General features: G+C 44.3%; 1 protein-coding gene across 1 annotated transcript in view; it reads left to right on the plus strand.

The window, feature by feature from the left end:
• UBA2 (ubiquitin like modifier activating enzyme 2) overlaps nucleotides 1-11,012 on the plus strand; it is a 49,228-nt gene extending 38,216 nt beyond the window's left edge. Inside the window, exons 15-17 of the mRNA XM_049786586.1 lie at nucleotides 4,206-4,311; nucleotides 7,600-7,736; nucleotides 10,200-11,012. Coding sequence (XP_049642543.1) covers nucleotides 4,206-4,311; nucleotides 7,600-7,736; nucleotides 10,200-10,378 — 422 coding nt within the window. The 3' untranslated portion in view covers nucleotides 10,379-11,012. The remainder of the gene's footprint in view (nucleotides 1-4,205; nucleotides 4,312-7,599; nucleotides 7,737-10,199) is intronic.
• Nucleotides 11,013-14,259: the final 3,247 nt, after the last annotated feature.

Here is a 14,259-nt window from a genome sequence, read left to right on the forward strand (position 1 = left end):
CCAGGTTCCCATGGCAGTTACTGACTCATTACTCTTGCCCATTTGCAAGGAATTCCCTTGTTTATATCACAGGTCCCAGGAGTTAAATCAGTAATGAGAGGGAACTGGAGTAATAGTACAGCCAGTAAGGCGATGCTTTGCCCTTGGCTGACCCTGGTTTGATGATCAATACCCCATATAGTGCCCCTAATCCTCCAGGTGTGACCCTTAAAACATTAACAAAAATTAGTAATGAAAGAGATTGAGATGCTTCCCTCAGTTGATCTCTAGCTTTGTATTTGGTTTCCTAAAACCTCTAAGGATTACCCCAGAGCACTGTTGGGTGGGGCCCCAACACCACCCTTTTTTTATCTTTCAAAAAAGTAATAGAAGGTGCTCTTATGGTAATGCAAAGCTTTTGGTGGTTTGTCCAAGAGCCTTGATAGCCTGCTTTCTTCTGGATGCTGGGGTATGTTTGTCAAATGACTCAGTTATACAAGGCATACTGTGTTTGATGGTAATGCAAAGCTTTTGATGGTTTGTCCAAGAGCCTTGATAGCCTGCTTTCTTCTGGATGCTGGGGTATGTTTGTCAAATGACTCAGTTATACAAGGCATACTGTGTTTGATTCCACTTCTGCTTGCTTGCTTGCTTGCTTGCTCGCTCCCACCCTCCCTCCCTCCCTTTCTTTTCTTTCTTTTTTTTTTTTTTTTTGGTTTTTGGGTCACACCTGGCAGTGCTCAGGGGTTATTTCTGGCTCCAGGCTCAGAAATTGCTCCTGGCAGGCACAGGGGACCATATGGGGTCCCGGGATTTGAACCGATGACCTCCTGCATGAAAGGCAAACGCCTTACCTCCATGCTATCTCTCCAGCCCCGTTTTTCTTTTCTTTTCTTTCTTTCTTTCTTTCTTTCTTTCTTTCTTTCTTTCTTTCTTTCTTTCTTTCTTTCTTTCTTTCTTTCTTTCTTTCTTTCTTTCTTTCTTTCTTTCTTTCTTTCTTTCTTTCTTTCTTTCTTTCTTTCTTTCTTTCTTTCTTTCTTTCTTTCTTTCTTTCTTTCTTTCGTTTTTGGGGTCACACCGGCAGTGTTCAGGGGTTATTACTCCTGGCACCACGCTCAGGCTTGGGGATGCCAAGATTCGAACCACCGACCTTCTGCATGCAAGGCAAATGCCTTACCTCCGTGCTATCTCTCCGGCCCCCACTTCTGCTTTCTTTTTCTTTTTTTTTTTTTTTTTTTTTTTTTGGTTTTTGGGCCACACCCAGCGTTGCTCAGGGGTTACTCCTGGCTGTCTGCTCAGAAATAGCTCCTGGCAGGCACGGGGGACCATATGGGACACCGGGATTCAAACCAACCACCTTAGGTCCTGGATCGGCTGCTTGCAAGGCAAACGCCACTGTGCTATCTCTCCAGGCCCACTTCTGCTTTTATTTTTTTTGGTTTTTGGGCCACACCCGTTTGATGCTCAGGGTTACTCCTGGCTATGCGCTCAGAAGTCGCTCCTGGCTTGGGGGACCATATGGGACACCGGGGGATCGAACCGCGGTCCGTCCTAGGCTAGTGCTGGCAAGGCAGACACCTTACCTTTAGCGCCACCGCCCAGCCCCACCACTTCTGCTTCCTTTTTTTTTTTTTTTTTTTTTTTTTTTTTTTTTTTTTGGTTTTTGGGCCACACCCGGTGACGCTTAGGGGTTACTCCTGGCTATGCGCTCAGAAGTCGCTCCTGGCTTGGGGGACCATATGGGACGCCGGGGGATCGAACCTCGGTCCGTCTCCTAGGCTAGCGCAGGTAAGGCAGGCACCTTACCTCCAGCGCCACCGCCCGGCCCCCACTTCTGCTTTCTTAATTGAAAAACTGCATTATTCTCAGACTGATTAGTCTAGTTGAACGTAGAAGTTTCTGCACTCCTCAGGCATTTTTTTTTTTAAATAAAAAAATATTTTTTATTTTTTTGGGTTTTCGGCCACACCATTTGATGCTCAGGGGTTACTCCTGGCTAAGTGCTCAGAAATTGCCCCTGGCTTGGGTGGACCATATGGGATCGAACCGAGGTTCTTCCTTGGCTAGTGCTTGCAAGGCAGACACCTTACCTCTAGCGCCACCTCACAGGTCCCTTAAAATAAATCTTTAGGCACCAGGATTACAAGCATGTTTGTAGTTGGTTTTCAGTCATAAACAGAATACCTCAGGCATATTGGTAGGTGTGTGTGTCTGTGTGTGTGTGTAGGGAGAGAGGAGAGAGGTAGATGTAGGGTCACATCCAGCAAGGCTCTGCATTCAGGAGTTCATTTTACTCCTGGAGGTGCTTGTGGCCTCATATGGGATGCTGAGGATTGAATCTGGGTTGGGCATGCAAGGCAAGTGTCTACCCACTGTAGTATCTTATCACTCCAACCCAGTACCTTCATTTCTTGGGTTAGAATTTTAGTTGATTTCTTTATTCCAGATTTTGCCTGTGTACCTTTACTTCCAAATCATTGGCCTCGCTTATTTATTCAACCATTTGTTCGGCAGTTGTTTAAATATGCATTGCCAAGTCTCATGGAGATTCTGATGTCAACCTTTTAAGACATTCGGGATTCTTCACTGTAGTTCTGTTAAATTGTTTGAGATACTAGGTCATGAGTAATTGGAGATCATGTTTTGACTGGGTAGTAATCTATTTTAAGAGTCTGTTTCTACATTTAATTCTCTCTCTCTCAGGCCAGCTAGCTGTCTTTCACACACACAGGAAATTTGTTAACTGCACTTTTCCCTGATTTCTTGCCCTCTAGAATTTAAATGGGCCTTTCTTCATTAAATAAATGCTGCTGGCTTATTTTGCGGTGATGGGAAAGCCTTTTATTTTATTGTTTTTTTGGTCACGATTAGTGGTGCGTGCTCAAGAGACAATAATGTGATAGGAATCAAACCCAGGCTTCTTAAATGCAAAGTGAAATGGAAGGCCTGGGTTTGTTTGATTCCTGGTACTGCACAATATAAGATCATTTGAACACTACCAGGAGCAACCTATGAGCACTGCTGAGTGTAGTAGGAAAAAAAAGTTTTTTTAACCACATGCTATTGAAGGGGAGAGCATTTATCTAAGTATGTGTGGTATCCTTAAGTATTATGGAAAAGATCAGAAGTGTTCATAATTCAAAGATGGATAAAACTATAATAACTACTTTGAAGCATTTTCTAGCCAGGAAAAAGGAGAGGACACCAGTATAATTAGTGTAGTCTGGTGTCATAAAAAGGATGTACCTGGTATAAATTGAAGCTTTGTGAAGGACTGGAGAATTCTTGGGTCTACTGTTGAAGGAAATACTGGACAAATAAGCAATGTCTACAAGGGCCTGAATTTGTTAAACAGCTTGATAGCCGATCATTATTACTGGATGATTCATTGTGTTTGGTAGTAATGGTGAAGATGACATTTTTGTTAAACATACAGTTCTGGGGCTGGAGAAGATAGCATCGCTGTAGGTTGTTTGCCTAGCACATGGCTGACCTGGGACAAACCCGGGCTCGATTCCCAGCATCCCATATGGTTCTCAGAGCTTGCCGGTATCGATTTCTGAGTGCAGAGCCAGGAGTAATCTCTGAGCATAGAGACAAGTAGGTCTTGAGTGTCACTGGGTTGGTTCAAACTCCCCACCCTTCTAAAAATTACCTGCAAGTGACTAACTGATTTGATCTCTGGTACTCTATGTGGTTCCCTGAAAATAAGCTAGCAATAATCCTTGAGCTTCACTGGTGTTACCCCAGAACACATGAGTGCTCCCTCTACCCCCCAAAAAAGTGATTTGAATATATTTAATATATTTTTAATAACCCTAGAAGTTAGCTCTGGTGTTTTAGGTTTGAATGGGACAAGGGTCTCAATTTTGTTCTAGCACACTTGAAGTGGCTTTTGGTACTTGAGTGTTCAGAGTTGAATTCCCTAGTGTCATACATTTGGTTGGTTAGATTGCAAGGGTTTTTGTACCAAAATATAAGCAACAGTTCTGTAACTATTTTTTTTTCTCATCATCTTTGGAAATTAGAAGTGCCCAGCCCTGAAGGTTAGTTAGAGTTCATAGATTGTTTTTTGAGGTTTCTTTGCTGGAGAGGTTTTCAGCATAACGAGTGATGGGGTGACTGAATGTTCAGTTTATTATTGCAAGGGTTTTAACTATTTTAGAACTAAACTGGCTGTTCAAGTACATGCAATTGGTATTGAAATTTTCCTTCAAATTTTCTAGCTAACAATCACAAGAAGCTGTCAGATTTTGGAATTAGAAATGGGAGCCGACTTCAAGCAGATGATTTTCTTCAGGACTACACTTTATTGATTAATATTCTTCATAGGTAAGAAGTACTAATATTTAAGTATTAGGAGATATTTGCATATTTAAATTTCTGTATAAAAAGTGAAAAGGAAAAATATTTTTTAACTCATACCTACTGCTATTGTTTTGAAATTGCTTAGTTTATTTTCTTTTCCCTTTTTTTTGTTTTTGTTTTTTTGTTTTTTGGGTCACACCCAGCAGCGCTCAGGGGTTACTCCTGGCTCCACTCTCAGAAATCGCTCCTGGCAGGCCCTGGGATATCTGGATTTCGGGATTTGAACCAATGACCTTCTTCATGAAAGGCAAATACCTTACCTCCATGATATCTCTCTGGCCCCCTGCTTAGTTTATTTTCTTAAATTGGCTAATTAGCTCCCTAAGAAAAAATCTGGGAGTTTAGGAATATAAAAAAAGTGCCTGGGAAGTAGTTCAAATACCTTGTCAGTGTTTTTCAAGCTTTCACAGCTGTGGGCTCGAGCCAGTTCCCATACTCTAGTTAGAGAGCTAGATTCGAGTATATACCTTGTGTGTGCACGGCCCAACTTCAGATGGCTCTTTGAGGTCGCTGAGCGTTGCTGGGAGAATCCTGCAAAAAAGAAAAAAAAATTAAAAATGGCTTATGCTTAATTTTTATCAGGGCTCACTTATTACAAATGGAATGGTGGAAATTCAAGCACTTGAAATTTAATCAGAAATGAGTTTATTCAATAAAAAGACTGGAGTTCATGCCTTGAACTGAATTCAGTTGCCAATTCAGTTGAATTCAGTTACTTTAGACACCACAGCTTGGCTGAATGTTGATGGGCATGGCCACAAACTCACTGAACACTGCCCCTCAAAACAAAACTCTTTTTTGGGGGGGCTAAAGAGATAGTACAGTTGGAAGAGTGCTTAACACTCCGGCCCCTTTATTTTATTTTTATCTTATCTGCTTTATCAAATACTTTCAACTGCATTTCAGAGTATTTCCATATATGTGGCATAATTAAAATGCAGAGTAGTTGACTACTTTGGTAAATCTGTTAAACAGGATGATGTGGGGGAGGGGAGTTGTACCACGTCTACCTGATCTTGAGCTACTCCTTTAGAACTTAAGTGGGGAGCCTTGCAGTACTCATGCTGGTTTCCACTGCACACATCCCCGGTCCAACATGATTTTTTTTTGGGGGGGGGGGCACACCCGGCGGTGCTCAGGGGTTACTCCTGGCTGTCTGCTCAGAAATAGCTCCTGGCAGGCACGGGGGACCCTATGGGACACCGGGATTCGAACCAACCACCTTTGGTTCTGGATCGGCTGCTTGCAAGACAAACGCCGCTGTGCTATCTCTCCGGGCCCCCAACATGATTTTTTGTTTTGGTTCTTATTTTTGGGCCACGCACAGCAATGCACAGGGCTTACTCCTGACTCTGTGCTCTACGGTCACTTGTGGTGTATATTGTGCTAGGTTAGCTGTGTTCAAGGCAAGGATCATCCTGCCCACTGGACTATGTTTCAGCCCTCAAGGTGACTTGTCTATGATCATTGATAGCTCCCTAAACTGAAGTATATACCTAGGACTTTAGAGAACTGTCACATCCATCCATTTGTTTGCCAGTAATGTTATTGCCATACAAATATAGTTGCTTTAAAAGCTATATTTTTTTGTTTGGTTTTGGGGTTCTGCTGGCAGTGCTTTGGGGACCATGTAATCAGGACTTCAGCATTCAAAGCATGTGCTAGATCCTTGAGTTGTTCTAGCCCAAGAGCATTGCATTTTACATTTAGCTTGAGATAAAGCATGAAATGGTAAGAAATACTGAATATAGATTGGTAATAAATATTTTCACAAAATTACACAATTGTGTCAAAGGTATAATTTCTTTTTTTTCTTTTACTTGGTTTTTGGGCTACACTTACTGATGCTCTGGGGTTACTCCTTGCTATGCACTCAGAAATTGCTCCTGGCTTGGGGGACCATATGGGATGTTGGGGATTGAACCAAGGTCCATCCTGGGTCAGCCGTGTGCAAGGCAAATGCTCTACCACTGCGCTATCATTTGTTTTTTTGGTCATATCTGGCAATGCTCATGACTTACTCCTGGCTCAGCACTCAGGATTTATTCCTGGTGGAGCTAAGGATGCAGGGGATGAGATGAGATGCTGGGGTCAAAACCAGATCAGCCGTGTGCCAGGCAAGCACCTAATGCTATCTGTACTATCCCTTCAGCCCCAAAGGTAAAATCTCTTTTAACAGTGCTCTAGCTTCAAAGTGACTTCTATTGAATTGAATTTATTTTTTTTTTTGAATTGTCAGTTCTAACCTTGTGTTCAATATTGACAGAAAAAGATAAATGGAAATAGTGTCTAAAAGAGGAGTCTTAATTAAGTTTTTGGGCCACACCTGGTGGCATTCAGGGCTTTACTCTTGGCTTTGCATTCAGAAGTAGCCTCGGTAGGCTCAGGTAACATATAGGATGCCAGGAATCGAACCCAGGTCAGCTGTGTGCAAGGCAAACACCCTTCCTACTGTGCTGTTGTTCTGGCCCTTTGTTTTTGTTTTTGTTGTTTTTGGGCCACACACAGTGGCGCTCGGGTTGCTTCTGGCGACTCGGTACCATATGGGATGCCTGGAATCGAACCTGGGTCTGTCCCAGGTTGGCAGTGTGCAAGGCAACCAGCCTACTGCTATGCCACCGCCACTCCACCGTATGGTCCCCCCCCAAGCCAGGGGCGATTTCGTGGTGGCCTGGAGGTGTCTGTCTTGCCAGCACTAGCCTAGGATGGAACGCAGTTCGATCCCCCAGTGTCCCATATGGTCCCCCCAAGCCAGGGGCGATTTCGTGGTGTCCTGGAGGTGTCTGTCTTGCCAGCACTAGCCTAGGACAGAACGCAGTTCGATCCCCCAGTGTCCCATATGGTCCCCCAAGCTAGGAGCGACTTCTGAGCGCATAGCCAGGAGTAAAGCCAGAAGTAACCCCAAAAAACCATTAAAAAAAAAAGCCATATATTTGGTGTGTACATTTATGCTTTGAGGAAATTTTTCTCTGGTCAATCTTTGCATTTGTAATGGTGGTAGTCGTTGTCTAGTTTTTTTTTTTTTGTTTGTTTTTGGTTTTTTTTTTTTTTGTGGTTTCTGGGTCACACCTGGCAGTGCTCAGGGGTTATTCCTGGCTCCAGGCTCAGAAATTGCTCCTGGCAGGCACGGGGGACCATATGGGACACCAGGATTCGAACTGATGACCTCCTGCATGAAAGGCAAGCGCCCTACCTCCATGCTATCTCTCCGGCCCCTGTTGTCTAGTTTTATAGTGTGTGGTTCTCTTACAGTGAAGACCTGGGAAAGGATGTTGAATTCGAAGTTGTTGGTGATGCCCCGGAAAAAGTGGGGCCCAAACAAGCAGAAGATACTTCCAAAAGCATAACCAATGGCAGCGACGATGGAGCTCAGCCTTCTACATCCACAGGTGAGTCATTGTCCCAGTTAGCAAATTTGCAGTTCTCACTAAGCCAGACTCCATGGACATTCACCATAAACTAGTTCACCCATAGAACCAGGAGAGGTGTGGTGATTTGGTAGTCATCCTGGTGGAGTTTTGAATGTGTGAGCCATTAAGACATTTTTATATTGGAGGGATTCTTGTGGAAAGTAGAAATAGCTAATTTTTGTTGGTGGGATTTTGTAGTGAGTTACATTAGCACATCAAGGGCCTGGAGAGATAGCACAGCGGTGTTTGCCTTGCAAGCAGCCGATCCAGGACCTAAGGTGGTTGGTTTGAATCCCGGTGTCCCATATGGTCCCCCGTACCTGCCAGGAGCTATTTCTGAGCAGACAGCCAGGAGTAACCCCTGAGCAACGCTGGGTGTGGCCCAAAAAGCAAAAACCAAAAAAAAAAAAAAAAAAAAGAATAGCACATCAAGACCACCTGAAATTCAGATTTTGTGTGCCTCTGTTACTTAGGAGCAACAAACCACTGCATCTATATTTGGTTAAGAGATGCTCGGCAAGGAATGAGTTTTAGCTTTTCAGTTTTCTCTGAACTGGGAAGGCAGAGACTGTTTTTTCTCGAGCTTGTGTGCTGGTCCTTATTACCTAGCTGAGCTCTGATCTATTTTTGCTCCACCCACCTCCAGCCCAGTCCCTTTCAGTATTGAAAGTTTTTTTGTTTTGTTTTGTTTTTTGGGCCACACTCCTTTGATGCTCAGGGGTTACTCCTGGCTATGTGTTTAGAAATCACCCCTGGCTTGGGGGACCATACGGGACTCCGGGGGATCGAAACGCGGTCTGTGCTACGCTAGTGCTTGCAAGGCAGACACCTTACCTCTAGCACCACCTTCCCGGCCCCTCAGTATTGAAAGTTACCTGAGTATTTACTTTTCTGTTTCTTTTTTAAATTTTTTGTATGTTGGGGCTGGAGATATAGCACAGTGGTAGGGCATTTGCCGTGCATGCGTTCGACCCGGGAGGGACGTCGTTCAATTCCCGGCATCCCATATGGTTCACAAGCCTGCCAGGAGTGATTTCTGAGTGCAGAGCTAGGAATAACCCCTGAGCACTGCTGGATGTGGTCTAAAATCTAATAATAAATAAGTAAATAAACAAATTTTATAAACTTTTTTCTTGTGTGCTTTATTCTTTGAGCTGCACCTGCTGTGTTCAGGCCTTCTGGCTCTGTGCTCTGGGACCGCACTGGCAGGGTGCAGAAGACCCAGGTGGATTGCTGGGGATTGAACCCAGGTTGGGTGCATGATGAGATTAGATTGTGTCCCAGCTGTGAATTAGGTTTATGAATAAAGGCAGGTCCTATTGTCTTGAAGGAAGAATTGATCTGTTGGAGTGTCCATTCATGGACCACCTGTTTTGTACCAGTAGCAATGAGGACTTTAGAGCAAATCTGCCTTTGATGAGGGGTGGGTCTTATCTAGTGGACATAAGAAACAGCCATTAGTGTCAGATTAAGAGCATGCACTGTAGAGCCCTTCTGCTTGGACTAAATCCTAGACTCATCCATCCTCTGCTTCTCTGGCTTGGGCAAGTCCGTTGCTTGACCTCAGTTTCCTTTGTTTGGAAAACAGATAATAATATTGTCTTCTTTATAGGGTTTGTGTGATGATTAAATGAGTTGTTATATGCAAAGTGCTCAGAACAGTTCCTGGCACATTGTAAGTGCTATGATATGTTTTTGTTGTTACTTAATAATACAGTATTGTGGGCCCGGAGAAATAGCACAGCGGTGTTTGCCTTGCAAGCAGCCGATCCAGGACCTAAGATGGTTGGTTTGAATCCCGGTGTCCCATATGGTCCCCCGTGCCTGCCAGGAGCTATTTCTGAGCAGACAGCCAGGAGTTACCCCTGAGCACCGCCGGGTGTGGCCCAAAAACCAAAAAAAAAAAAAAAAAGTATTGTCTTTACTTCCAATTTTAGAATGCATACTTTTCCTATTGGGGAAATAGTCACAAAGAAGAATTATTAGTAATTCTCTTGAGTATGTCTAATTGTGTTTTGATTTGCTTAGACAAGAAGTAGAGTGAAAGTACAGGGAGTAAGGCACTTGACCTTGTGTGTAGCTGATTTCAGTTTGATCCTCAGCAGCACCTGAGGTCCCAGAGGATTCTTAAGAGTGACCCTGTTTGTTCAGTTTGGTTTGGGGAGCATGCCTGATAATGCTTGGATTACTCCTTGCTCTGCACTCCAGAGTCACTCCTGGCTGTGCTCAGGATACCATATGGATGCTGGGGATTGAATCTGAGTTGGCCACGTACAAGTCAAACACCCTACTTGCTGTACTCCTCCAGGAGTGACCCCTTAAAACCTCTGGGTATGGCACAAAAACCAATGAAATGAAAAGTTATGTTAAATAAACTGCTGGTGAGCCATTAGTAACTCACTTTGTTTTAAACCAGTTTTTCCTCTCTTTTTCTGAAATAAGCACAAGAGCAAGATGATGTGCTCCTGGTTACTTCAGATGAAGAAGAGCCTTCCAATAATGCTGACATCAGTGAAGAAGACAGAAGTCGCAAGAGAAAATTGGAAGAGAAAGAGAATGTCAGTGCAAAGAGGGCCCGTACTGAGCAGCCGGAAGACCTTGATGTTATCGCATTGGATTAAAGAGCAGTGAGCTTCGCCTCACAACCGCTGTTACTGCACTCAGCCGTTGGGGCAGGGCCAGGATATTTGTTTGATCCCAGTGACTTGAAGACGTTTCTGCTCCCTTTGAAAGCATTCATTTTGTTAGACCCGTTAGAAACATTGCAGTATGTTTGCAAGTAGGATAGTTTTAAGCCCTTGAGCAAGTGTGCATAACCAATCATGAAATGAAGCAATGCAGTGCATGTTGCCTTTCATGTAAATACCTTCGGTATCATTTAATAGTTTTACACCATTGTGGTTTAGTAAAGTTGATACCTGGTTATAAATATTATGCCTTTATTTTTGGTTAGAAAAAGAATTATTTTTAGCCTAGATCTAACCATTTTCATACTTTTAACTGACAGACAGATGAAAAGTATCAAGTGCTATGCATTGAGACTTGTTTTTAAGAATGTTATCTAGCACTATGTATATTAATGTAAAACAATGTTAATTTACTCAAGTTTTTTCAGCTTGTACTGCCTGGTATGTCTATGTAAGAAGCCAATTTTTGTGTATTGTTAAAGTTTCAGGTTATTTATATTCCATGTTTTGTAAGACTCAGATACAGCTATACTAAGGACCAAATAAATGGTATCTGCATACTTTGTTACATATGGCTGCATCGTTTATGTTTCTCCAGCTTTCTTGGATTTATAATCTAATGTAGTGTCATTGTAGCTGGTGCTAAGCGCTCAGGTTACTCCTGGCTCTATGCTCAGAAATCACAGGCACGGGGGACCATATGGGATGCCGGGATTCAAACCACCATCCTTCTGCATGAAAGGCAAATGTCTTACCTCTATGCTATCTCTCCACCCTCATCTCATTTCAAAAAATAGATGAGTGTGGGGGCCAGAGTGATACCACAACGGTAATACGTTTGCCTTGTACGTAGCCAACCTGGGACACACCCTGGTTTGGTTCTCGCCATCCCATATGATCGTCCCCCAAGCCTGCCAGGAGTAACCCCTGAGTGCTGCTGGGTATGCTGCCCTTCCCCTCCCCCCCCCAAAAAAAAAGAGGATCCTATGTGTAGCTAAATTCTTTCTGAATATCTGGTCTCTGAAACATCCTCAGGATTACTCAGCCAGGACTGAATACTGCTGTGTGTGGACCTAGCCCTCCCCAATGTAAATGCACATTCAAATATCTTAAAATGAATGGGTATGGCCCTAAAAAGATCTTTCTGGTAGAGCCCAAGAGATCAGGAATGAGCCCCCTTGTGGTCCCTGATAAAGTGTGTGGTCCCTGAGCCATCTAGGAATAACCATATAGGATGCTGAGAATCAAACCCAGGTCAGCCACATGTAAGGCAAATGCCCTAACTGCTGTATTATTGCTCAGATGCCTCAAAGAATTAGTGGTTTTGTTTTGTTTTGCCCTATGTGGCTGTGCTCAGAGCTCACTTCTTGTAGTGGTTTTTTGGTTTTTTTTTCCCTGCAGAGTTCTTGCTCTAGCCTGAGTTCTACAGGTCCTGGAAAAATAGTTATCATTTCCCACACTGGGCAGAACAAGTATGACAGGTACAGCTGAACATCTGTGTGGAGCTGGTGAAATGGAAGGTCTGTATCATAAGGTGCTCAATGCGACTTCCATCAGTCCTAAACTTGCCCCAAGAGACAGGTGGGTGGAGAGGAAGGTGACAAGATACCCCAGATTCACCACCTCCTTTCTGCACATTTCACCTGCATACCCTTTGTGTTAGACCCCAGACAACAGAATTTCAAGTTGATGACTCATGGGGCCAGAGAGATATAGCAAGCACAGCAATAGGACATTTGCCTTGCACACAGCTGACCCAAGACGGACCTGGGTTTGGGTTTGATTCTCGACATCCCATATGGTCCCTCGATCCTGCCAGGAGTGATTTCTGAGCGCAGAGCCAGGAGTAACCCAAGTACCACCAGGTGTGGCCTCCTCCCCCCAAAAAAACCCAAGTTCATACCCCCTCCATAACTTGTATTCTTTTTTTTTGTTTTGTTTTTGGGCCACACCCGCTTGACGCTCAGGGGTTACTCCTGGCTATGTGCTCAGAAATCGCCCCTGGCTTGGGGGGACCATATGGGACGCCGGGGGATCGAACCGCGGTCCTTCCTTGGCCTGCGCTTGCAAGGCAGACACCTTACCTCCAGCGCCACCTACCCGGCCCCCATAACTTGTATTCTATCTTGTGTGATTTAGAGGTTTTTCCTGGCTCTGCTCAGAAATGACCCTAATACTGCAGAGGGGACCCAATGTGGGTCAAGTTTTGGGAGGGAGCTATGTACAAGGCAAGTGCTTTACATTCTGAACCATCTATCTGATCCCTGTTGCCTGCCTTTAACTTCTGCTTTTGTGTCCTTTCTGAATGAATCGGGTTATCAAAACCTTCAGAAAAAGGTAGGAAAAGACTCTCAGGAGCTTAGTGCTTGATGTTTCCTGGATGGCCACCTAACCTGGGTCCGGAACTCCCAACGCCTTGATTCTCAGAGGTTCAATCTTACCTTTGGAATTTTATTGTTTCGTTTTGGGGCCACACCCAGCGGTGTTCAGTTCTTACTCCTGGCTTGGTATTAAAGGATCACTCCTGGTGGGCTCTGGGGAGGACCATAGGAGGTGCTGGGGATCGAACCCAGGTTGGCTATGAGCAACCCACAGTACTATTCTGACTGGCCTCCTTTAGGAATTTTAGGTGTTTTCATTTTCCTCTGGGAGAAATATTCATGCTTACAGAACTATGTAACAGACCAAAATTAAATACTCCTCCCTCCTCACCACTGGGTGTGCCCCCTAAAAATAAGTAAACCAGAAATATCTTGGTGACTGGTCTGGAGATGCGGCTCAGTGATGGAACATTTGCCTTGTTCATATAAGGCCCAGAGTTCAGTTCCTGGCATTACACACGATTTTGGATTATCATAGAAATAAATGGTTTAGTTTGGGCCGGAGAGATAACATGGAGGTAGGGCTTTTGCCTTGCATGCATAAGGACAATGGTTTGAATCCCGGCATCCCATATGGTCCCCCGAGCCTGCCAGGAGTGATTTCTGAGCATAGAGCTAGGAGTAACACCTTAGCGCTGCCAGGTGTGACCCAAAAACCAAAAACAAAAACAAAAACAAAAAAAAAGGTTTAGTTTGCTGTTCGCTGATGATTGTTTTAAATTTTTAGTTCAAAAAAATCACCTATGGAACTGGAGCCATAGCCTTAGAGTGGGTAAGGCACTTGCTTGCCTGTCATGCAGCCAACCTGGATTTCATCTCCAGCATCCCATATGGTAGTCTGAGCCCTCTAGGAGTGACCATGACTCAGAGTACAGAGCCAGAAGTAAACCCCAAGCATTTTTGGGTGTTCTCCTTCCCCTACCTCCAGAAAATTGAATTTAAAACCCGTGGCTGGGCGGTGTTTGCCTTGCAAGCAGCCGATCCAGGACCAAAGGTGGTTGGTTCGAATCCCGGTGTCCCATATGGTCCCCCGTGCCTGCCAGGAGCTATTTCTGAGCAGACAGCCAGGAGTAACCCCTGAGCAACGCCGGGTGTGGCCCAAAAACCAAAAACCAAAACAAAAACCATGGGCTGGAGAGATTGCATAGTGTTAGGGTGTTTGCCCTGTACGCAGCCGATCCAGGACGCACCTGAGTTTCATATGGTCCCTTGATCCAGCCAGGAGTGATTTCTTTTTTGTTTTATTTTGTTTTGTTTTTTGAGCTACACTGTGACACTCGGGTTACACCTGGCTATGCGCTCATAAATCGCTCCTGGCTTGGGGGACCATATGGGACCCCAGGGGATTGAACCATGGTCTGTCCTAGGTCAGCCACATGCAAAGCAAGCTCCCTACCATTGTACCACTGCAGGAGTGATTTCTGGCACAGAGCC

Source organism: Suncus etruscus, chromosome 14 (assembly GCF_024139225.1).
Source record: "Suncus etruscus isolate mSunEtr1 chromosome 14, mSunEtr1.pri.cur, whole genome shotgun sequence".
In the NCBI taxonomy this organism is placed as follows: domain Eukaryota; kingdom Metazoa; phylum Chordata; class Mammalia; order Eulipotyphla; family Soricidae; genus Suncus; species Suncus etruscus.